General features: G+C 39.1%; 1 protein-coding gene across 6 annotated transcripts in view; it reads right to left on the bottom strand.

Moving 5' to 3' along the window:
* Positions 1-26420, bottom strand: part of ccdc18 (coiled-coil domain containing 18) — a 185231-nt gene that overhangs the window by 54737 nt on the left and 104074 nt on the right. For 5 of the 6 annotated variants that reach the window (XM_043698814.1, XM_043698817.1, XM_043698815.1 and 2 more), the window contains 7 exons: positions 24427-24561; positions 14392-14469; positions 14073-14189; positions 12390-12557; positions 9107-9249; positions 3537-3700; positions 2885-3098 (listed from right to left, as the gene is read on the bottom strand). In XM_043698814.1, coding sequence (XP_043554749.1) covers positions 2885-3098; positions 3537-3700; positions 9107-9249; positions 12390-12557; positions 14073-14189; positions 14392-14469; positions 24427-24561 — 1019 coding nt within the window. The remainder of the gene's footprint in view (positions 1-2884; positions 3099-3536; positions 3701-9106; positions 9250-12389; positions 12558-14072; positions 14190-14391; positions 14470-24426; positions 24562-26420) is intronic. The other variant, XM_043698816.1, reaches the window with a different exon arrangement.

Below are 26420 nucleotides of genomic sequence, written 5' to 3'. Positions count from 1 at the left end.
GGTTTACAAAATTATGAGGGGCATGGATAGGATAAATAGACAAAGTCTTTTCTCTGGGGTCAGGGAGTCCAGAACTAGAGGGCATAGATTTAAGGTGAGAGGGGAAAGATATAAAAGAGACCTAAGGGGCAACGTTTTCACACAGAGGGTGGTATGTGTATGGAATGAGCTACCAGGGGATGTGGTGGAGACTGGTACAATTGCAACATTTAAGAGGCATTTGGATGGATATATGAATATGAAGGGTTTGGAGGGATATGGGCTGGGTGCTGGCAGGTGGGACCAGATTGGGTTGGGATATCTGGTCGACATGGACGGGTTGGACCGAAAGGTCTGTTTCCATGCTGTACATCTCTATGACTCTAATAGTGCTGAAGATGTGTTCTCCAGAACATTCCACGCTCCTATCTGAGCTGTTCCAGTACAGCTACAACATGCACCTAATCAGCAACGTGGAAAATTTCACAGGTACTCCCTGTACACAAAAGGCAAAATAAATTCAACTCAGCTTCTTCCCCACTGTTATCAGACTTATGAACAGACTTCTAACATATTAAGCTGATCTTTCTCTGTACCTTCCCTGTAGCCATAACACTATATTTTGCATTCTGTTTTATTACCCTGATGTATTTATGCAAGGTCTGATTTGTCTGGTTAATACACAAAACAATACTTTTCACTGTGTCTTGTTACTTGTGACAATAATCAATCAAATCAATTGCCTGCCCTCTTGATCATCAGTAAAGGGATGAAAGATGTCATCAACTGTGGTATTAGGCAGCACTTGCTTGGAAATAACATGCTCACTGGTGCACAGTTTGGGTCCTTTCAGGAATATTCAGCTCCTGGCCTAATTTCACTATGTTCTAATGAAGGCCGTAAAAAACGAGAAACAGATGAGAGGGAAAGTGACTGCCTTCATCATCAGGGCCACATGTGGTCGCTTGTAGCATTAAAAAGTCCGAGTAAAACTATGGTCAATGGAAATCAGAGGGAAAGTCTGCTGGTTAAAGTCATACCTGGCAAAAAGGAAGATAGTTGTTGTTGTTAGAAGTCAGATATCTCAGCAACAGAATTGCTCTGCAGGAGTTCCTCAGGTCAGTGTCTTTGGCCTAACCTTCTTCAGCAGCTTTATCAATGGCCTTTCATCCATCACAACATTACAACTGGAGATGTTCACTGATTTTGCACAATGTTCAGGATTCCTCAGGTACTGAAGGAGTCCATGACCAATGCAACAAGACCTGGCATTGGGGTTGGGCTGATGTAGCAAATAACATCTGTGCCACACAAGTGCCAGTCAATGACCATCACCAATAAGAGAGATTCTAACCATCTCCTCTTGACATTCAATGCATTACCATCACTGAATACACCACTATCAGCTTCCTGTGGGTTACCACTGACCAGAAACAGAACTGGACTAGCCAAAGAAAACACTGTGTCGACAACAGCAGTTGAGATGCTAGGAATCCTGCAGCAAAGAACCCATCTTCTGAATACCCAAAGTATGTCCAACATTACAAGGCTTAAGTGAAAGGTGTGATGGAACACTCACCACTTGCTTGGATGAATGCTGCTCCAACAACACTCAAGAAGCTCGACACCATTAAGGACAAAGCAGCCTATTTGAATAGCACCACATCCACAAACATACACTTCCTCCACCACCTTGGCACAGCATCAGCAGTGTGCACCATCTACAGCATGGAATGCAGAAATTCAGCAAGGATCCTTAGACAGCATCTACACCACCACCAGCAGCAAGTTTCCTTCCAAAGTATTCATCATCCTGACTTGGAAATATCTCACGACTTCTTCAGTATCGCTGGGTCAAAATCCTGGAACTCCCTCCCTAATGGCATTGCTGACAGCAAACGGGTTGCACCTCATATGAAAGCAGCTCAAAACCATCTTCTCAAGGGTGACAAGGGATGTGCAATAAGTGGCCCAATCAGTGAAGCCGAATTAATAATACTTCAAAAAGTGAATTCATAAGAGAAACTCTCAACTTACAGGTGAGACTAATATAATTGAAGAAAAAACATTCCATCCTTCCCCACTCTAATTTTTCCATCTTGTATTTAGATATAGCCCTCAAAGCAGACATACTGCTAAACGACAAATCGATTGGCACTTAGGTCTGAAATGCTGAATTCCTTTCACATCAAAGAAGGGGCTTTATAATACCATGAGTTTTATCAGATAATCACATTGACGAAATGTACAAATAAAGTTGGAAAACAGACTGAAACAATTTTATAAAAAGAAGCTCTTCTTTATATTTTTTTTTACATTCAAATGCAGTTAAATGAATGGATGTAGAGTAATAATGTAATCCATTACTTTACAAACATACACTTTCAATTTAAGTGGAACTCACAGTCACTTCAACAAACCAGTTGAAATCTTGCATTCTGCTCCACTAAATTTTTTAAAATTAGTATTTTTTGATCCAGAAATATTTTATTCGAATACGTGAAACTAACAAAAAAAAAGGAGACGCATTAAAGGTTGAAAGTATACCACTTAACAATCTCAACATCACAGAATTTTGATATAAAATCTAATTCATTTTGATAAAACCATTGTACATAAATTTTGCCAAACTTCATCTTTTGTAGTCTCAAGGAATGCGGCTTTGAATTTTGAACTTTTGCGCTTGGCAACATACATAATTAATATTGCAATGGCCTGTTCCATATTTAGATAGAATATGCATATAGTTGATACCATGTAAACATGAAATATACATTTGTTCAATGTGACATTTATGGAACGCTGAAATATGATAAGAAATCAAAGGAAGAAACTGACAGGGTCCAAACCGATTATTCAATGTAATACAGTTCACTTCTTTGCTCCAGTAGATGAAGTAACTCACCGAATTTCACGTGTGAGCTCTTCAATAACATTCTTTTTATCCTCCATGTTATTCTGAGCTGTTTGAAGGACATCTCGTAGCTCTTTCAGCTGATTTAAAGTGTCATGTAATTCACTGTGTGCATTCCTCAACTGTGCTTCTATCTTCTGATTTTCCTGCAAAGCATTTCTTCGGTCTGTCTCAATCTTGTGAAGATTTTCTTCCAGATCAAGCACTACCAGGGAATTAATTTTTCAAACTTAAACATATTTACATAATGGAAAAAAATTTACAAAGTTCTGTTTAGTTATTTAACTATTAACCACTGCATTTTAATGGTGTATGAACTGGTTAAACATATCTGATAATATTGCACAGGCGGAAATCTAATTTTGTTTAATACTTGTTGAAATTAGTAACTCTTTATATAAAATTAAATTTCAGATGGCGCAAGAGAAAAACAAGATACAAATCATAATGATATCAGGCACTCCACAGAAAACTTATTTTGTATTTTTTGAAATGGCCTTAAATAACATTATACCATTATTTACGTTTATTAATTAGTGCATACACGAATGAACTTGTACATACTTGGAATAGTATTATCTGTGTGTGTACTTTTTATATATATTATATATATGAAAAACACACACACAAAGGTATTTTCTACCTTGGTCAGACTTCTTGTCCAATTCGATCTGTGTATTACGCAAAGTCATTTCCAGCTGGTTAAGCTGAATATCCTTGTTTGCACTATCACGTCTCAATTGAAGAAGTTCTTTTTCCAGTGCAGTAGTTTCATCTTTGCATTTATCCATCGCAGTCTTTATTTCCCTGAAAAAAAAAGATAAGTACCGTGAATTACTCACACAAACATAAACAGGCTGATGTAATATTTTTATCTTAAAAAGATTACAATTCTTAAATAAAATTTACAGAACCAAATACAAGCTTCTGGAAGTTTCCAACAGATAACCAAATGCACAACACATACTCAAAAGTAAAGATACTTAAGACTTAGTCTAAATATATTTTTAAAAATGACAGTCATGAGATGAATCTAACCCTAAAGGCAATAAAAAAAGCTTTGCTTTTTAGAAAGAAATTAAAACAGAGCCTCATTTTTCAAATGCAAAGTGAATCCAGATCACATTTAAAATTTTATAAACAATAACTTAATTAAGAAAATAGCTTTCACAGCATCGTATCGTTCAATTTCCACAGCCAGAAGTTTCCATTTCAGAATTCAAGGATCACAGCAAGTGTCTGAAATGGCATCACATCCACCATGGTCAGGGAAAATTTTCTCACACAATCATCTGCTCTTCAGTTCATTTCATAAACAATTGGGTTCTATGGTGACTTAAATAGTAAGTCACACAAGGATGATGGGCAGAAGTTCTTGCCCACATCAGTACCTTCTGGTTGAACCCACATTGGTGTTTGAGGTGTCAGTCAAAGAGCATTTTAATGATATTGACCATAAACCTATGTTTTTAGTTTTGGAAAAGGAGAAAACTGGTCTGAGAGGAAGACAGAGTTTATTAAAAGAGGGTAAGATCTGGCCAAAAAAGATTGGGAACAGCTATCTGAAGGTCAATCTACAGCAAAACAGTGTTCGGCATTCAGAAACTTGGGAAATACAGGTCCAACATGTTCCATTAGGGTGAAATGTAAGAGCAATAAGCCCAGCAAACAAAGGATGTCCAGGTACATTTATGATGAGACAAAAAGGAAAAGAGATGCATACAGATACAAAACAATGAAGGCCCTTGAGGAGTTTATAAAGTGCAAGGAAACTCAAGTAAGCAATTAAGAGCAAAGAGGGTCATGGGAAAATATTGATGGGCAAGATTAAGGATAAACCTAAGTTATTCTACAAGTATGTCAAGGGTAAGAGAATAACCAGGGAAAGAGTAAAGCCCATTACATACCATGGGGACAATCTGTGCGTGAAGCTGGAGGATATTGATCGTGTGTTAAATGACTGTGTTGCATCTATCTTTACTTGAGACAAGGAGAATGCAACTATCAAATTCAAGAAGATGGTCTGTGAAGTCCATGAGCAGGTTGATAGAAGAACCGAGCTGGTTTTGCGAGGTTTTGGCAGATTTAAAAGTGAACAAACACCCAGGTCCAGACGAGTTGTATCCCAGGTTGCTTTGGGAGACAAGGGAGGAAATTAAAGTGGCCTGATTCAAATTTTTAAATCATCTCTGGCCCCAGCTAATGAAGGTCAGCTACTGTGGCTCCACTGTACAACAGGGTGATACAGAGACAGACCAGGGAACTACATAACAGTGAACATAACATCAGTGATAGGGTAACTATTTCAGAAAATAGAAAAGGAGAAAATGAATCGCCATTTTGGGAGGTAAAGTGTGCTCAAGGATAGTCAGCATAGCTTTGTCAGAAGGAGATGATCATACCTTGCAAATCTGGTTGAATTTTTGAGGACGGTGATTAAGTGTTTGGATGAGGGTCCGGCAGTTATGTAGTTTATATGGCTTTCAGCAGGACCATTATCAATTTCCCATGTGGGACCTTGTCAAAGAAGGTAAGAGCTCATGGGATTCTGGCTAATTTGGCAAGATGGATCTAAAATTGGCTTAATTACTGGAGACAGGTGGTGGTAAAAGGCTGTTTGTGTGACTGAAGTCCAGTGTGCAATGGCATACCACATGGATCAATGCTGGGTCCCTTGCTGTCTGTGAAATTCATAAATGATGTAGTCCAGAATTTTTGGCGTGGGGTGTGGCAGTGGCAATAAGTACATTTGCAGGTGACATAAAGGTTGGCCTGATGGTGGTCAATGAGGAGAGATGTGTTGGGTTACAAAAGGAACATAAAATGCTTTGGTCAGGTGGGCAAATCAGTAGCAGATGGGATTTAGCCCTGATAAATCTGGGATTATGCCCTTTGGAAGAAGGAACAAGACAGGGGAATATGCAGTGAATGACAGGACACAAGGAAGCTCAGAGGAACAAAGGAATCCTGGGTGCTTGTCCACAGATCCCTGAAGGTGACAGGACAGGTTAAAGCCACATATGGGACATTCACCGTTATCAGTCATAGCATAGATTATAAATCAGGGAGGTAATGCTGTGCTCCACAGAATTCTGATGAGGCCATATTGGGAGTACGAAATGCAGTTCTGCTCAGCACGTTATAGAAAGAATGTGATTGGACTAGAACACGTGTGAAGGAGATTGACCAGGATGTTGCCGAGGATGGAACATTTCAGCTATGGCCAGGGATTGGATAATTTTCTCTGAAGCACAGAAGGTTGAATTTGGAGGTGTCGGGGTGTTACCTAGTAGAGTTGTATAAGAGTATGAGCGGCATGGTGAATAGAAAGCAGGTGGTTCTCTAAGTTGAAGTGTCAATAACAAGGGGCATACTTTTAACGTGAAAGGTAGGAAGTTCAGAGCGGATTTAAGGAATCACCTGTTTGCCCAAGGATGGCAGTGGGCTGGAATGCACGGTCTGGGAGAGTAGCTGTGGCAGGAAATCTCACAACTTTAAAAAAAAAATTGGATGAGCACTTAAGTGTCATAAGATCCAAGGCCACTGGCCTAGTGCAGCAAAGTGGGACTAGTGTAGGCAGTATTATATTTTCAGTGGCACAGACTGGATGAGCTGAACAGCCTCTTCTCTATTATATGATTCTATGATTTTAAATGACACTAACTGTGAAATATAATAAATGAGTAGTAGGACAGCACAGATCAAGTTGTCAGACACATGGCAGGTAAAATGCAAATAAAAACTGAAATTGCTGGAACAATTCAGCAGGTCTGGCAGCATCTGTGGATAGAGAAAGAGAGTTAATGTTCCAGGTCCCGAAACCCTTCTTCAGAACTGGTAAACCAGTAAAATGTGATGTTGGGAAGTGTGAAGTATTATACTTCAGCATAAAAATCAAGGAAAGGTATGATTATCTAGATTATACAATTTTTAAAAGTCTGAAGGAACAGATGTGAGTGCAGCTTATTGCCCAGAGGACAGTTAAGAGTCAAGCACATTGTTGTGGGACTGGAGTCACATGTAGGCCAGACCAAGTAATGATTGTAGTTTCCTTCCCTAAAGGGCATTAGTGAATCAAATGTATTTTTCCCCAACAACTGACAATGGCCATCATTACACCCTTTATCCCAGATGTTTATTGACTTCAAATTCCACCATCTGCCATGGTGAGATTTGAACCAGGTCTCCAGAACATTACTTGAGTCTCTCTATATTAACAGTCCAGCGATAATACCATTAGGCCATTACTTCCTCATAGTAGCAGGACGGTTGAGAAGGGCCTAGGTTTTATTAATAGCATAAGTAGTAACAAAATAAAACTAATAGCATAAAAACACAAAAAGGTTGAGTTGCTCTCAGAATAAAGTTAAGAGGATAATTGCAGTCTTTCAAAATCATGAAAGATTTTGATATTGTAAGTAAAGGCAAACTGTTTTCAGTAATAGGTCAGTTAATTGGTTATAAATGCGAACAGACAAGGCATTTGGCAAAAGAAATAGAGGTTCAGCAAGTTGTGATTCTGAATTTTTGAGGTGGTGGAAGCAGATTTTATCAAATAAAAAGACTTGAAAGGAAAAAAAATCACAACTATGGTTAAAGAGCAGGGAAATGGCAATAATTGGAAAGCTATATTGAGCCACTTTAGACATGAAGGGCTGAATTACTTCATGTATGTATCACTAACTTTTGAATAAACGAGTCAGATAAAAACATAGAACAATTCTTACGGGATATAGCAAATTTACCAACCAAATGAATAATCAGTATTTGCATCAGAAAAACAAATACCACTAGATATTAAAATCTTTTACAAATGCCACTAGATGTAATAATCCATGGTCAACTCAGAGACAGAATCTTAATTCAATTAACATCATGAGGTGGTGGGCTTCGAGGGAGACACAACCCACATTCATCTGTTTATGATGTCGATTTATTATGTCTATATTTATAAATGTGAAATTTGCACTTCTGCCAACTTGGTAAATGTATAATTCATTGCTTTATTTTAACAAAAAAGCTGCATGCCAGTTGCAGAACCAAACAAATGCATGTTAAAAAACAGTTATCACATTAAATAAAGTTAAAAATCTCACAACACCAGGTTTTGTCCAACAGGTTTATTTGGAAGTACTAGCTTTCGGAGCACTGCTCCTTCATCAGATAGCTGTGGAGCAGGATCATAAGACACAGAACTTATAGCAAAAGATTACACTGTCATGCAACTGAAACAATGTATTGAACAAACCAAGATTGCTGTTAGGTCTTTCATCTTTTAGAATGGGGTGTAGGTTTTGGTTCATTAATATGTAAACGCCAGAACTTCTTTTAAGTCACATTCTCGAGACAACTTAAGGTTTTATAAAAAAAGTGACATCTCAGCTCAGGCAATGCATTAAAGGTGTGAGGTTAGAGTCTGTCTATATCCCAATCTTGAGTCAGACTGGTTCTACTTCCAAAGTAAGAATTTATGAAATGTTACATGAATTGATTGCCTGCAGATTCTATTTTGCTCAAAAAGCAGAGTCTATCCATATAACATTGTATAAATTCCATTCTAAAAGATGAAAGACTTCACACCAATCTCGGTTTGTTCAATGTATTGTTTCAGTCGCATGACAGTGTTATCTTTTGCTATAAGCTCTGTGTCTTAAGATCCTGCTCCACAGCTACCTGATGAAGGAGCAGCGCTCTGAAAGCTGGTGCTTCCCCAAATAAACCTGTTCGATTATTACCTGGTATTGTGTGATGTTTAACCTTGTCCACCCCAATCCAAAACCGGCACCTCCACATCACATTAAATGAATCAAACATTACACAATTATAGTTTTCTATTTCCAACATTATTCATGTCTGGAAACCCTAGCTTTACTACTCAGCAACCGACTGATACCAAATCTAATGACTCAGTGTTGTGGTCCCCAGTTCATAGGAAAAGGACTGAAGTTGCTTATAATGTAGTTCCTACAAGATTTCCGATGGATGAAATATTCACCAGAGCCCTGCAGCAAAAGAACAAATTTGCTAATCCACTGCCTACTTTTCCCAAAAGGGTACTGAAACCCACCAAGATCAGGGTGCTATGTAACACAAAAGCAGGTTGTGGATATTTAAAACTCAACCATGTCCTTTCAACACTTCGGAAACTACAAGACCAAAACAATAACAACAACATTTCTGACAGATATTAATCCTCTCTACCACAAAACTTACTTCAGAGCACTGGTAAGTTCAACCACCTGCTGGTGTTTGGAATCTTGGCCATCATATGCCTTTAAAAGCTTTCCTTCGGTTTTTGAGAGCTCATCAGTATAGGCCATTTTCTGTTTATATAATTCTTGCTCCAGTTGAGAAACCTATTTCACAAACATAACAACATTTTATCCCATTGTTAAATGATAAGGCAGCAGTGAAACTACTAAGATTCTCAGGGTGAAGTGGTGGAGTAGTGGCAATATTACTGGACTGGTGATGCAGAGGTCCAGGCTAGTTTTCTGTGAAAGTGGATCCAAATCCCACATGCAGCTGACTATGACAGCTACCACTGACTGTCGTAGAAAACCACTTAGTTCATTAGTATCCTTTGGAGAAGGAAATTCCCTTCTTTATCTGCCTGGCAATACATATGCTCCAGACTCTCAGTAATGTGAATGACTCTTAACTGCCCTTTAATGGCCTAGCCAGAAATCAGTTTAAAGGCAAACGGGGTGGGCAACAAACGTTGGCAATTACATGAAAGAATAAAGTAAAATTCTCACTTAATAACCATCTTGCAAGTGTAACTTCACATCAGTTTCATAAATAATATAGAAATGAATAGGCTCACCAGAGACAGATTTTGTTTTACCTTATACAAGAAGATTCTGTCATTTCTAAATGAAGACAATTTACAATACATAATTGGTGACAAATATTGAATATTTAATTTTAATACATTCACATGTGGGACCACAGAATACATTGAAAACATTCAATTCCTGTTTTGTTAAAATATTCATAGTAATAATGCATGGAGCATTCAGTATGCATGGTATAATAACGATGGAATATCGTATTGTGAGATATGGGGAATCTTCCTAGAACCTATAGTATGAATAAATGCCATTTGCTCCAATCTGTACATGTCAGTAGTTAGCCTCTATCTATCCTGTTCCTACGTTACTTGTCTTCCAGCAATCATCTATAAACAGTCTAAACTTCAACCACCAACTTCAAAAACCTCAGCCCCAACTCCCTTACATTCAATCTTATATGCACCTCATTGGAGACTCCACAACTAAAGAGTTTGTTTCGGTGGTTCCACTTCATTCCTTCATAACTTAAAATATATTTATCAAATTAATAAAAGCAGCCATTAAAGTTTCAAGTCTTTCTTCATATTTGTATTTCTTCTCACCTATCAATGTCCTTGTGAACCTGCACCAAATCTTAATATCCCATTATTTAATAATACCCATATCTTTCTCTTTGTCTGCATAATTATTTACAATTTTATGCCTATCAGCAAATCCGTGTATCACTCCATACCACAGACACAAAAATACCAGAAGCAACCTGAAATAGAAATTGGTGGCATGCCATTACCTATTTCCAATCATTCTAAGAACCTGCCCTTAACTTTCATTCCTTGCTCTTTCCATTTTATAATCCAATATTCTACTGCACCTTTTTTCCGATGTTCTTCATCTATTTCAGTATATTTTGCTCCTCCTAACTCCTCACCACCTCTCACTACTATCCAATGGCACTTTCACAGAGAAGTCTACCAGACTGGATAGATGGCTGGGCTGTGAACACAATAGTGTCAGATATTTTAGACTGGCAGGAAAGTTGACAGGCACAGACATCGTTCCACATTCAGTGTCTAGTATGCTTCGAACACTGGATATACAAGTTATGCCAGAATACAGAGGAACCTAGATTATCCGAACGAGATGGGCGGGCACTATTTCTTTCAGATAACTGATTATGCGGTTAATTGATTCAATGCCTCTCAGAGTCATTCCTCTGGGGCCCAGAGTTTTCTGTTAAGTCTGCTCCCTGTTCAAGAGACTGCAGCACACCCCGTGCAGCAACACACCGCATGTGAGCCCCACCCCAAACCCCGTCCAACACCGCTCTCTGCCTGCCCCCCAACTCCACCCTCCGCCCAACCCCTGCCCTCTGTCTGCCCCCAACCCTGTCCAACCCCACCCTCCCAACTGGCACCGCCCCTGCCACCACCCACTGTCCGACCCCCATCTGCACCCTCACCCTAGCCACCCCGACCCCACCGTGCGCCCCTGCCCCCATCAGTCGCTCTCTCCCTCCGGGGCAGCTGGAGTGGACACCAACAGCAAGACTGCTGCTGTCTTTGTGGGACAAGTTTCCAAATAGCGCACACAGACAGACAGACAACGTTTTGACAAGTCCCACCTCTGCCCTGTACAGGACAATGTTAGAGAGAATATCTGGATTTAGGGTTCACCCCTATGTATAACTCCTGAGAAAGTGTGGGGAGAGAGAGGGAGAGCTGGAGGTCAGTCATTTGGAGACGGTGCCTGGGCTCCCATCGATATCAGGGACTGTTCTTGGCAGTATTTCTGTGAGCCGAGATCGTTTTTAATCATTGTAAACAAAAGATGCGATTGGCGTTGAAACAGCTCTTTGATGTAATGTTTCTATCTCCTTCGGATAATCCGACATTCAGATAAATGATGTTCGGATAATCGAGTTCCTCTGTAGTAACCAAAGAAGGGAAATGTCAATTCAAAGAAAACATCACAAAGTCAGGTTGGTGGTGGTGAGGAGGTATCCCTGCCACCATACTTTTGAGATTCACAGATTGCAATTAATAGGAATGTAGAAAATTGACCATGTTGGAGTTCAAAATTAGAAGGTTCCAGAATATTTTCTCAGTCGAGGTCCACCATGTGTCTGGCCTTCTGCATATTTGTTGTACAGTGCCTTTTGCCAGCAATAATAGAAATATAAGCATACTCAGCAACTATGAAAGATTGTGTCCTCTGCCCTGATGTGTAACTCCAGGACTCTGCTTTTGCAATTGGGTGCATGCTGCATCCTTATATTAAAAGGGTTGAAATTCTCAAATTCTCATCCTAGTTGCGTCACATGAGTCCAAGTTGTTTAAGGCAAAGGCTTAGCACCACTTTCTCAACTGCATCAATGATGCACAATAAATGGTCTGGACAACTAAGCCACATTCTATGAAAGAATCTTTTTTAAAAACCTTCACCTCTCTTTTCCATTTATTATAGATCTACCTACATAACTAAAGGGACAGAATTAATAGCAGGTCTGTAGCAAAGTAAGAAGCAATTATAATCTGTAGAAGGTGTTATTCCATTTGAGGCAAAGATTTAATACTTGAGTTTTTTCATGCACTCACCTTGTGAAAAACTGCAAGCCTTCTTGCAAGGAAAAATGTAAGATATCAAATTTGATCAGATTATGTTATAAAACTCAAATGGAAAGTATATATTTTGAAAACAATCACCTGTCTTTCTAACATTGCCTGGTGGTCTTCCAGCTCTCCAATTCTAGCTGTCCCTTGCTGCAACATTTGTTGATACTGTACCAAGGTCTGCTGGAGTTGCATATTCTGCTCATTACTCTCCTTCAGATTGATTGCAGATATTTTTAACTGTTTCTGCAGACAAAGTACCTTTCAAAAATAAAATTCAACAACTATTTACAGCACCGTGTCCCAAAGCTGCAACTTCACTGAATAACAGTGAACTTGTGCCAGTCCTCAGAGCCCCAAGTTCTATAATCATAAATTTATAGTGTTACAACGAAACACAAACGTATTTTTCATCCCATCAACTCAGCCCTACTTTTCTTTGAGTCACCCAATCTACCACCATTCTCCTGACAGTTTTATATGCAGAATGTAACGTTACTCTTCCAAGAATCTCTTCAGTTATTGAAGTAAATTTGTTTTAATCATTAGAATATACATTCTAAACATCTGGAAAATAAAGAAACCTTCATAGTCCCAACATTAAGTTTTTTTGATGATTACCCAAAATTAATAACATTCATTCCCACCTTAATAAAGAAAATAATCTAAAATTTACAATAATAATCTTTTAAATCCAGAAAACAGCTTGTTAAGTGATCGCTGAACCTTCTGAGCTGCAGTAAAAATGCAGACACATCTGATGTATTTATATTCTAAAGACAATACCATTTTTGAAAATTTTAGTAAACCTATACAGCAATCTTCTTCATTCCTTTGACATCCTCGTCCAAAAATGTACGTAACTCCACAGCTACAGTCTAAGATTTTTTTTAGAAGTTAATAATAGCTTCTTGCTTTGGTAGCCTATGCTTTGTTCCAAAACTGAGGATGGCGTTACCTCGTTGCTTTTTAAAATATATTTCCTTGCCAGTCTTAAATAACTTAATATCTGCAATCTCAGGTCCTCCATGTAAAATATGTAGAATGAGCGTTTCCTTTCCCTGATTTTACTTCCAAACAAATTACCACAATTTTTTTTCCCTTCAAAGAGCTATTGGCTATCCTTATCTTCCTATTTCTCAAAGCCTTTTTACAGTTATTTTAATTATCATACATTCTTATTTAATGCCAGTCAATTTTGATATTGTTCCCTCAATTGCTAAATCCAAGTTATTTATGGTTATTTTATAGTAACTTAATTTGATTCTCCTCTCATTCCGATGGTCAGAAAAGATAACCCGACATCAAACTTGCAGAAATTTAGATCAACTTTCCTCCTCACATCCAACTGTTGGTGTTATTTTGCACAATGCCATTTTTTTTTTTAAACGTGGGAGAGGATAATTGGCTCTGTAAAAGGAATCTGTAAAATATCTTTTTGAGAAAAACACCTGACAAGTAAGGCCACTGAAAGCAAACAATGCTCTTACACAAAGTGATACTGAATGAATAAATACCATACAATATCTAAGCAGCATCTTCCCTGTTCTTGGAAAGGAAAAATTATATTTAAATTTGCCATTTATTTTGTTAATGAGAATCAACAGTCAAATCTTATAAACCTTTCACATTTTCAACATGGTTGGAAAGGACAAAAGCCAGTTCTGAAAATAAACATATATACGTATGTTCTGAAGCTCTGAAATTAATAAAACAGAAATTATATCTGGCAAAACAGATTGCTCAACAATGGTAGCAGTACATTGTATAATTTACCTCTTCAGACTTCTTCTCTATCTGCTTTTTTTGTTGTTCCCTGATATCTTCAAACTGTTGTGACTGAATTTTCAGTTCCTCCTTAGAAATTGCTAATGCATTTTCCAAATCCTTAACCTGTGTTTATTTAACACATCAGTGAAAATGTTGCAAAATACTTGAAAACCTACAATTAAGCATTTCTGATTTGGAAATACACTAATGATCCATAAAATGGCAACCTAATTTTAATTTAACTAATCAATGCTTTTTCCATTTGCATGCATTTACCATCCACAAAAAGTAGAATTATAATGAGTATAAAATAAAGTTTACAGACTTTGGAAGCTTCTTCATCGGTTTGATTTTGTAAGCTTTTTAACGCAGCATTATTTCTGTTATCTTGTTTCTTTATTTCCTAGAAATATATATAAATCATGTTAGAAAGAATGCTGGGTGGCATGGAATAGACAATACCAACATTATAGATGTGCTCATTATAATCAGAAATAGAAATAACCAAATATTGCAAAGTTCATATCAACATTTAGCTGTGCTGCCAATGTAAATTTAATTTTGAATTTTTGTCTATTTTTTGAACAGAAACCTCAAGAGCTTCTGATTTCATGCTGTAAATGGATCAATTTACAGAGTTGTATGATTTTTCTGAGAAAATCAAAATTATTTGATCTACTCTTTAGCTGAATTTGTCATCAGATCAAGTCATGGCAACAATTCTCCTAGGCTGCCATTTTTGTGGGGTTTGACACAAGCATAATAATTGGGAAATAATTTGAGACTTTTAGAAGTTTTTAATCTGAATCTTTAAACTAAGTTGGCATGATTGTTGCTTTTTAATAATATGGGAAAGTATAGTTTCAGCAGCGCTAATCAAGTGATTTATATGGGTATTAGGACTTCGAAGAAAACTCAACTGCAAAAAGATCTTGACATAGCAGATATGGTTGAGATACTAAATGCAAAGTTTGCATCTGTATTTACTAAAGAAATCGCCACTGAAGTCACAGTGAAAGGGGACATTAAGGAATAGGCTGAAAATTCATAAAGTAGAATTACTAGCAAATTTTAAATACAGGTTGATATTTGTCATAGGACCAGATGGCATACATTCAAGGATGCTGAGGAAAGCAAGGACCAAAACTGCAGAGACAGTGTCTTTCTTCTTCCAATCCTCATTAGTTAGTGTCTCGTATCAGAGGACTAGAAAATTGCAAATATTGCATCTTTGTTCAAACAAACAGTACAACATTAAATCCAGCAACTACACGCCAATCAGCTCAATCTCAGCAGCAGGAAAGCTTTGACAAATGACGATCTTGAGACAAAACTAACATTATCTTGGTTAAGTATGGATTAATTAAAGAATGCCTAATGGATTTGCAAAAGACAAATCATAGTTAATTAAGATTTGAAGATACCGGTGTTAGACTGGGGTGTACAAAGTTAAAAATCATATAAGCTGAAACTTTATTGCTGGAACAGCACAGCAGGTCAGGCAGCATCTAGGGAACAGAAGATTCGACGTTTCGGGCACATGCCCTTCTTCAGGAATGACTCATTCCTGAAGAAGGGCATGTGCCCGAAATGTCGAATCTTCTGTTCCCTAGATGCTGCCTGACCTGCTGTGCTGTTCCAGCAATAAAGTTTCAGCTTTGATCTCCAGCGTCTGCAGACCTCACTTTCTCCTTAAAAATCATATAACACCAGGTTATAGTCCAACAGGTTTATTTGGAAGCACTAGCTTTTGAAGCCCTGCTTCTTCATCAGGTGGTTGAGGAGTATAAGATCATAAGGCACAGAATTTATAGCAAAAGTTTACAGTGTGATGTAACTAATATTATATATTGAAAAAGACCTGGACTGTTTGTTAAGTCTCTCATCTTTTAGAATGGGCATGTTGGGTTTCAGTTCTTTCATAAGTAAATCACAGAACTTTTTAAAAGTTACATTCTCAAGTGAACTTTAACAGTGGTTAGCACTGCTGCCTCACAGCGCCAGAGACCCGGGTTCAATTCCCGCCTCAGGCAACTGTGTGGAATTTGCACATTCTCCCAGTGTCTGCGTGGGTTTCCTCCGGGTGCTCCAGTTTCCTCCCACAGTCCAAAAATGTGCAGATTAGGTGAACTGGCCATGCTAAATTGCCCGTAGTGTTAGGTGAAGGGGTAAATGTAGGGGAATGGGTCTGGGTGGGTTGCGCTTTGACGGGTCGGTGTGGACTTGTTGGGCCGAAGGGCCTGTTTCCACACTAAGTAATCTAATCTATATCAAATTGGTGTCATATCGGCCCAGATAATGGATTGAAGGTGTGAGCTGCCCTGTGAGAGTCATGCTGGAAAAGCACAGCAGGTCAGGCAGCATCCGAGGAGCACGAGAATTGGCATTTTGGGCAAAAGCCCTTCATCAGGAATGATTGCTGATGAAAGGCTTTTGCCCAAAACATCAATGGAAAGATACTTGGTGGTGTGGATGTGCAGAGGGATCTTGGAGCCCACGTACATTGATCCCTGAAAGTTGCCACCCAGGTTGATAGTGCTGTTAAGAAGGTATATGGTGTGTTAGGTTTTAATGGTAGAGGGATTGCGTTCCAGAGCAGTAATGTCATGCTTCAAAATGCCAGTGCGGCCTCATTTGGAGTATTGTATGCAGGTCTGGTCGCCCCATTACAGGAAGGATGTGGAAGCATTGGAAAAGTTGCAAAGGAGATTTACCAGGATGTTGCCTGTTCTGGAGGGAAGGTCTTATGAGGAAAGGCTGAGAGACTTGGGTCTGTTCTCATTGGAGAGGAGGTGACTAAGAGAGGCTTTAATACAGATATACAAGGTGATCACAGGATTAGATAGCGTGAACAGTGAGAGTCAGCTTGTATGAAGGGGGACAGCTGCAAATTGAGGGGTGACAGATTTACTACAGATGTCAGAGGCAGGTTCTTTACTCAGAGAGTAGTAAGGGTGTGGAATGCCCTGCCTGCCAGTGTAGTTAACTCAGTCAGATTAGGGACATTTAGTCCTTGGATAAGCATATGGATGATGATGGGATAGTGTAGGGGTTGGGCTTAGATTAGTTTACAGGTTAGCAATACATCGAGGGTTGAAGAGTTTGTTCTGCGCTGTGTTGTTCTATGTAAAACTGCCTCATTATACATTAGCATGATCTCTGCTTGGATACACAAAATATTTCGCCAGGAAACTATCCAAACTAAAATCTATGAGTTCTTTTTTATTGCTACTTTTGCCAATTTGATTTTGCCAACATGAAGATTAAAGTCATCCATGATTAACTTATTGCCTTTTTTTCCTTATATGCCCTCATTACCGTATTATTTATTTTGTCCGACCAAAAGGCTACTGTTAGGGGCCCACAGACTACTCCCACCAATATCTTCTACCCATGGTTATTTCTTACCTCCATCCATATGTTTTCTACATCTTATCCTAGATCATTTCTTCCTATCATACTTATGCCACATTGTACCAACAAAGCTACCCTTCCCTTTTGAAAAATCACATATCACTGAAGATATAGCTCCCAAATTTTATCTCCCTGTAATCATGTCTCCATAATGGCTACACAATCATATCCATTAACATCAATCTCTGCTGTTAAATTCATTCATTTTGTTCTAAATACCACATACATTTAAGTAAAGTGCCATTAATTTTGCCATTTTAGTAAATTTCCTCTCTTTGACCATATTTGTTGCTACTTTCTTATATGTGCACACTCTGACCCTTCTTGTCCACTTCTGGTGGAATGCCATGATTTCTTCTTGTCCTGGAAGCTTATGATTCCCCTCTAATTAGGTTTAAGTCTCTCTTCAGCCCCAGTGAATCAATTCATAGGAACAGCTCTGCTTTCATAGCTGACCTAGAGCCTAACTCCATATGCCTGCCTTGGACCTCTCTCCTTTGACGCACTTGTTTAATTTTTAAAAATTCTCTCTCTCACATTTAAATTTAACAACTGAATTTGCATTGACCAACATTTAATGAAGAGAGATCGAAATCTCTGCTTCACTTGGCATTTAAAAGTGCTTTCTAACATCTCTCCTGAATGGCCTGGCCCTAAATAGAGTCATAGAGTCATAAAGATGTACAGTGAAGCAACAGACCCGTCAGTCCAACCCATCCATGCCGACGAGATATCCTAACCTAATCTAGTCCCATTTGCCAGCACTTGGCCCATATTCCTCTTAACCCTTCATATTCATATACCCATTCAGATGCTGTTTAAATGTTGTAATTGTACTAGCTTCCACCACTTCCTCTGGTAGTTCATTCCATACATCCACCACCATCTGCATGAAAATGTTGCCCCTTAAGGTCCCTTTTATGTCTTTCTCCTCTCACCCCAAAACTATGCCCTCTTGTTCATGACTCCCCCAGCCCAGGGAAAAGACCTTGTTATTTACCCTCTCCATGCCCCTCATGATTTCATAAATCTCTATAAGGTCACCCCTCAGCCTCCGACACTCCAGGGAAAACAGCCCAGCCTATTCAGCTGCTTCCTGTATCTCAAATCCTCCAACCCTGGCATCATCCTTGTCAATCTTTTCTGAACCCTTTCAAGTTTCATAACATCCTTCGATAGGAGGGAGCTCAGAATTGCAAAAAATATTCCATAAGTGGCCTAACCAATGTCCTGTACAGACACAGCATGACCTCCCAACTCTTATACTCAATACTCTGACCAATAAGAAAGCATACCAAACACCTTCTTCACATATTATCTACCTGTGATGCCACTTTCAGGGAACTATGAATCTGCACTCCAAGGCCTCTTTGTTCAACAACACTCCCTAGGACCTTACCATTAAGTGTATAAGTCCTGCTCTGACTTGCCTTTCGAAAATACAGCATCTCACATTTATTCTAAACTAAACTCTGTCTGCCACTCCTCACCCCATTGATCCATCTGATCAAGATCCCATTGTAATCGGAGGTAACCTTCTTCACTGTCCACTACATCTCCAATTTTGGTGTCACCTGCAAACGTATTAACTATACGTCCGATGTTGACATCCAAATCACTCACATAAATGAAGAAAATCAATGGACCCAGCACCAATCCCTGTGGCACACCACTGGTCACAGGCCTCCAGTCTGAAAGGCAACCCTCCACCACCACCCTCTGTCTTCTACCTTTGAGCCAGTTCTGTATCCATATGGTTAGTTCTCCCTGTATTCCATGAGCTCTAACCTTGCTCATGAGGAACACTGTCAAAAGCCTTACTATCCCTATACAATCCTTGCCTTTCCAAATACATGTACACCCTATCCCTCAGGATTCCCTCCAACAACTTGCCCGCCACCAATGTAAGACTCACGGGTCTATAGTTCCCGGGCTGGTCCTTACCATCTTTCTTAAATAGTGGCACCACGTTAGCCAACCTCCAGTCTTCCAGCATCTCATCTGTGACTATTGAAGATACAAATATCTCAGCAAGGGGCCCAGAAATCACTTCCCTATCTTCCCACAGAGTTCTAGGGTACACCTGATCAGGTTCTGTGATTTGTTCACCTTCATGCATTTCAAGACATCCAGCACCACCCCCTCTGTAATATGGACATTTTTCAAGATGTCACCATCTATTTTCCCACAATCTACGTCTTCAATGTCCTCTCTACAGTAAACGCCGAAACAAAATACTCGTTTAATATCTTCCCCATCTCCAGTGGTTTCACACATATGCTGCCTTGCTGATCTTTGAGGGACCCTATTCTGTCCCTAGTTACCCTTTTGTCCTTAATGCATTTATAGAATCCCTTTGAATTCTTCTTAACCCTAGTTGCCAAAGCTCGCTCATGTCCCCTTTTTGCCCTCCTGATTTCCCTCTTATACTCCTATTGCCTTTATAATCTAAGGATTCACTTGATCTCTGCTGTCTATGCCTGACATATGATTCATTCTTTTACTTAACCAAAACCTCAATTCCTCTAGTCATCCAGCTTTCCCTACACTACCAGACTTACCTTTCACTCAAACAGGAATATACTGTCTCTAGACTGAACACTTCCCATTTTCCGGTCATTCCTTTACCTGCAAACATCTGCCTCAAAGAACTTTTGAAAGTTCTTGCCTAATACAGTCAAAATTGGCTATTCTCCAATTTAGAACTTCAACTTTTAGATCCTTTCCCATCACTATTTAAAAACTAATAGAATTATGGTCACTGGTCCCAAAGTGCTTCCCCACTGACACCTCAGTCACCTCCCCTATTTCCCAAGTTTTGCACCTTCTCTGGTAGGGACATTACATACTGAATCAGAAAATTTTCTTGTACACAATTAACAAATTCCTGTTCAATTACACTCTTAACACTGTGAAATTCCAGTCTATGTTTGGAAAGTTAAAATCCTCCACCATAAGCACTCGATTATTCTTACAGATAACTGAGAACTCCTTACAAATCTGTTTCTCAATTTCCTGCTGACTACTGGGGGTCTACAATACAATCTCAATGAGATGATCATTTTTTTCTTATTTCTCAGTTCCACCCAAATAACTTCCCTGGATGTATTCCCAGGAATATCCTTTCTAAGTACAGCTATAATGCTATCCCTTATCAAAAACCCTATTCCACCATCTCTCTTGCCACCGACCCCTTTCTATCCTTCCTAAGCATTTGTATTCTGGAATATTTAGCTGCCAGTCCTGTTCATCCCTAAGCCACGTCTCTATAATTGCAATAATATCCCACTCCCATGTTCTTAACCATGCTCTGAGTTAATCTGCCTTCCCTGTTCGGCCTCTTGCATTGAAGTAAATGCAGTTTATCAGTCCCTACCTTGTTCGCTGCTTTGTTCCTGCCTGCCCTGACTCGCTCTTTTTCTTAGACAATGCCTCCTTGTGCTGGAATCTTCAATCAGTGGAAACAATTTATCTACTCGCGCACTGTCTCACCTTCACAGGCACCCGCTCTCGCACTCTCACCTTCACAGACTCCGACTCTCACACTGTCTCACCTTCACAGACTCCAGCTCTCGCACCGTCTCATCTTCACAGACGCCTGCTATTGCACTGTCTCACCTTCACAGACTCCGACTCTCCCACTGTCTCACCTTCACAGACTCCGACTCTCACATCGTCTCACCTTCGCAGACGCACGCTCTCGCACTCTCACCTTCACAGACGCCCGCTCATACTGTCTCACCTTCACAGATGCCCGCTCATACTGTCTCACCTTCACAGACGCCCGCTCTCACACTGTCTCACCTTCACAGACGCCCGCTCTCACATCACACTGTCTCACCTTCACAGACGCCCGCTCTCACACTCTCACCTTCACAGACGCCCGCTCTCACACTGTCTCACCTTCACAGACGCCTGCTCTCACACTGTCTTTCCCTATAAATATCCTGCAGGCCTCGCCTAAATCACCCCTTCGCTATCTAAATTCTACAGAATAAAGGACTAATTTGTCTCAGGACATTGGTCCCAATACAGTTAAAGCGAAATCTGTATGAACAGAACAACTCCCTTCTATCCCAATACTAGTTCAAGTGCTTCATGAACTGGAACCAATTCTTCCTTTACCAATATTTACACCATGATAACTCCAATACTTGCTCAGAGCAAATTTGCCCATGGCCCATGTAGTAATCTTATCCTAATTACCTTGTCGGTTTTACTGTTTAGTTCAGCTCCTAACTGTTCAAAATCATTCAGCAGAACCTCATTTCTAGTCCTATCAATGGCATTTGTACCAACTTGGGCAATGACAACTGGATGGAGAAAGTGAGGTCTGCAGATGCTGGAGATCAAAGTTGAAACTTTATTGCTGAAACAGCACAGCAGGTCAGGCAGCATCCAGGGAACAGGAGATTCGACGTTTCGGGCACAGGCCCTTCTTCAGGAATGAACATTCCTGAAGAAGGGCCTGTGCCCGAAATGTCGAATCTCCTGTTCCCTGGATGCTGCCTGACCTGCTGTGCTGTTTCAGCAATAAAGTTTCAACAATGACAACTGGATCCCTCCCTTCCCACTCCAAATCTGACAACCCTGGCACCAGGCAGACATCATGGCCTTTGTTACTCATGTTTTTAGTTTTCATAATATAAAAAGGTGCACACAGCAACTCCCCAAGTTTCTTTTGAGACCATGTTCCAAACCTATGGCTTCTTTCACTAAGAAGGACATGGAAATCTGTGGGAACACCAACACCTGCAAGGTCCCATCTAAGCCTTTTCAAGTGGCACCCATAATATTAAAAAAGTTCAGGATAGATTAAAAACGCTGAGTTTGTTCTCCTTAGAGAGAAAAGACCGACCTAGAGGAGATTAAAGAGTGGTTCAAAACCATGAGGAGTCTGTACAGAGGAGATAGAAAGAAACTGTTCACATTGACGTAACAATGAAGAACCTGAGGGCACCATTTAAAATGATTGGCCAAAGAACTAATGGTGACATGAGAAAAAACACTTAATAGACCTGGAATGAGGTGGAAGCAAATTCTGTTATTTGAAAGGGAATTGGACAGAATTTAAGACTACAGACAAAGAAGGTAAGTGGGGTTAGCTGAGTTGCTTTTTCAGAAATGCACAGATATGACATGCATCTCGGGATTGTTCTTTACCTCAAACAAGTCTTTGGTTGGGAATAGGCCCCCATTTGAGAAATAGCATTTAACTGGGACAATTACACAATGCACGCATGCAGGATCAATGCTGAGTGCACTTACACTTTAAAAACAAGAAAATCTGACATCTACATTGATATCATATTTCATAACTCTGTATAAGTTTATGAACAATGTTATGAAGCTGTAGCAAATAAATGTACAAGGATGCAATTATAGTACTTTCCATTGTAAAATATAACTTATTTCATCCTTGTGCAAAACTTCGTTAAGGCTTCAGAATATCTTTCAAGTTTGCTTCCTCTCAGATTAAGAGAGAGAGAATTCAATAAAAACATCAAATTACAAGACAGATTCCTAGTTTAAAACAGTTAAAACGATTGACCCAAATTTACAATTCAGGATGATTTGACTGACGAATATAGGATGATATCGAGACAAATTACATAATTTGGGGGAGGGGAAACTGGGAATTGTACATATGTACCATGAGGAAAAAAAAGGTTAGATGTAAGGTGATACTTATTTTCCTCGATCTATGCAAAAAATTACAAATTGATGCGGTGAGTGCCATTTCAATGTCAACATTCCTGGCTGAGGCAGAGATCACACAATGATAGAGGGAGTTATCAAATGTGCCCATGCTCAGTGAGACCCCCAGACCTAGCTTCAATCATCTAGCAGAATTGAATAGCACTTTTGAAATTTTGTTTTTTGAGTTTACAAAGTTGGCACGTTATCCAATCAAGCGGTTTTAAACAGTTGAAAGATCCTACAGTGTAGATATTGAGAAACTAGAAAACAATCTTCAAGCGAATGCTAGCTCATTGAGTAGTAAAATCAGGAAGTACATTTTCAAAACAAAGGGTAGAAAAAGTCAAGAACTTACTCACGCTAATAGTTTTATAGAGGGGACCTATTTTCTCTTTTTTACACCTTTGTATACACCTTATTTTACACTTCTATCTTCTCTTCCCTACCATTAATGACCCCTTTGTCTTTGGCACTGAGTACCTTCACAACCTGTACCATCTTCAACTCCATTCCCTGTCTACAGGGTGAAAAACACAATTTTCCCAACTTGTTTCCGTTCTGAAGAAGTGCCTGAAGAATTACACCAGACTCAAAACATTAACTCTGTTCCCTTTCCACAAATGCTACCAGATCTGCTTAGTTACTCCAGAATTCTATGTTTCATTTCCAGCATCCTCAGTACTTTACTTTTATTACCAAAGAAATGTCACATTGGTCTCCAAGTGTTTATTCTGTTTCTCTCTACAGAGATACTGCTATACTGAGTTCTCCAGCACTTCAGTAAAAATAAATCACCTGATGAAGGAGCGGCGCTCCAAAAGCTAGTGTGCTTCCAATTAAACCTATTGGACTATAACCTGGTGTTGTGTGACTTTTAACTTTGTAAAAATTAAGGTCTCCTTTCTCTTGGCTTAACGTATTGGTGCTGGATTTGTTGTTTGGTTGTTACACTTTACTGCATGTCATTGGTTTTCTGTAAAGGAAATCCTTGTGTGTATGTATGTTTAAAGGCATTATTCAGAACTTTTGTAACACATAACCATGAGTGAAGGAAAGTCCAAATCAAACAAACAAAAATCAAGTCAAACTTGCCAAAAGTTCAGCTTGACATAATATCATTACATTTTAAGTACATTAAAAACACTGACATATGCTAAATCTTTTTCCAAAATTAATCTTTGTGAAATCCCTAACTGAATGAAATCATTAAAATGAGAATGATTAAAATTTTAGTTTTACAGCTTACCTCTTTGGCTTCCTCAAGGAGGAATTCCAATGATTCAATTCTGCTTTGCTTGGCACTGATCTCTTCCTGTACATTTGATATTGTTTGCTTCTGTTTTTTCAACTGTTGCTCTTTCTCTTCCAGTTGACTTTGAAGCTTAACAAGGAAAGGAAACAACTGAATTTGTAATGTGCCTTTCATGATATCCCAAAGTCTTCAGAGAACTGTGTCAAAAGATAGCCAAACATCATTTTCTCCACCTGGACTCATTATCAGAGACCTCCAACGAACGCAAACGAACACGAACACAAACACATCTATTTTAACAGTTTGAAGTGAAGTGCATTGTATACTTGGAGTAACATTTTTGTGCAGTTATAATAAATCATCCTTTTTTTGACCATTTATGTCAATGCCTGTAAGGTTTATTTGGACAAAGTTAAGAGCAAGGTTAAGCATCAGCTATTGATCCTATAATGATTTGTCCAATTTACATTATTATAGAGCTCTAATAACAGCAGCATTTTTCACAGAAAATTTTCATTTTTCCCCTCAACATTTCAGTACTTGCCAATGTTATCATATGCCTCTTTGATTTTTTAAAAATACATTCATAGGTTTAGTGTGTCACTGTCTAGGCCAGCATTTATTGTTATCTCTTATTTCCCAGAGGGCAGTTAAGAGTCAATCACATTGTTGTGGGTCTAGAGTCAGATGTAGTCCAGACCAGGTAAGGTTGGAAGCTTCCTTCCCTGAAGAACATTAGCAAACCAGATGGTTTTCCAACAATCGGCATGGTTATCATCAGACTCTCAATTCCAAATTTTTAATGGAATTTAAATTCCATCATCTGATAGTAGCAGGATTCAAACCTGGATCCTCAGAACCTTAGCTGGGTCTCTGGATTGATAGTCCAGCGATAATAGCGCTAGGCCATCACCACCTTCAATTCTACAGATCTGCATATTGGGTGTGTACACATGAAGGAAGCCACAGAAAAGACCTTTAAACTAACTTTTCAAAAAGTTCCCAAATCCAGGCTATTGCTCACAACTCCTCTGAGGGGCCACAAACCATGACTATGAAGTTGGCCAGACTGCACAAAAATGGCACGGAATTATGCCCACAATGAAGCCAAATGGGTTAGGAGTGCTCACTACCTGCACCTTGACACTGTGCAGGAATCTTGAAATCAGGTCCTGCCCACATTTTTAAATGACTCCAAACACCAAATTTTGACACGACCTTATCCTGGCCCAGATATCTTTGGTGCAGCAGCCAGAAATGGAAGAATACAAGAGCACCAACATGCGCATAAAATCCAGAGAAAAGATGTTTAAGAAGGATGGAGAGTCAGTGAGCATGTAGATTCAACAAGGATTGTGAAGAAGAGATTGGAGCAATGGTTGGCTTCATGCGAGATGCAGAATAAAACATTTAGGCATAAAAGATTCTGAAATTATTTATTTCAGAAATTTCCATGGCAATTATTCTAGGAAAGATTGGTAACCTGCAAGGGAGTCAAATATGAACATGGAAAAATTCTTTAATGTTGGACAAACGTAAAGAACTGGCAAAATGTGAACAAAATGTGAAATATTTAACAAACAGGTTCAACATTTTAATGACTGTAAGCAACTTTAATAAGAATGATTATATATATATTCATTTTAAAACCAAACAAAGTAAATTACAGTCTAATGGGCTCACAAAAGAAAGATGCTAGGACTAATCTGATGAGTTTAAGCCTACATATTTTTGTGCAGTTGAGGAAATGGGATCAAATGACAGGTCAAATGAGCACAGGGCCTTGATATATTAGAAGTACAAGATAAAATTAATCTAAAAGGAAGAATAATAACTGCCCTGATCATTCCAAGTAGCCATGAAGTGGAGGTGCTGATGTTGGATTGGGTTAGACAAGATCAAAAATCACACGACACCAGGTTCTAGTTCAACATGTTTATTTGAAAACACCTGAAGGAGCAAAGCTCCAAAAGCTTGTGTTTTCAAAT

The sequence above is a fragment of the Chiloscyllium plagiosum genome, chromosome 11 (assembly GCF_004010195.1).
Source record: "Chiloscyllium plagiosum isolate BGI_BamShark_2017 chromosome 11, ASM401019v2, whole genome shotgun sequence".
NCBI lineage: Eukaryota > Metazoa > Chordata > Chondrichthyes > Orectolobiformes > Hemiscylliidae > Chiloscyllium > Chiloscyllium plagiosum.
The sequence above is the reverse complement of the archived record's forward strand: the minus strand, read 5'-3'. Positions and strand labels throughout refer to the sequence as shown.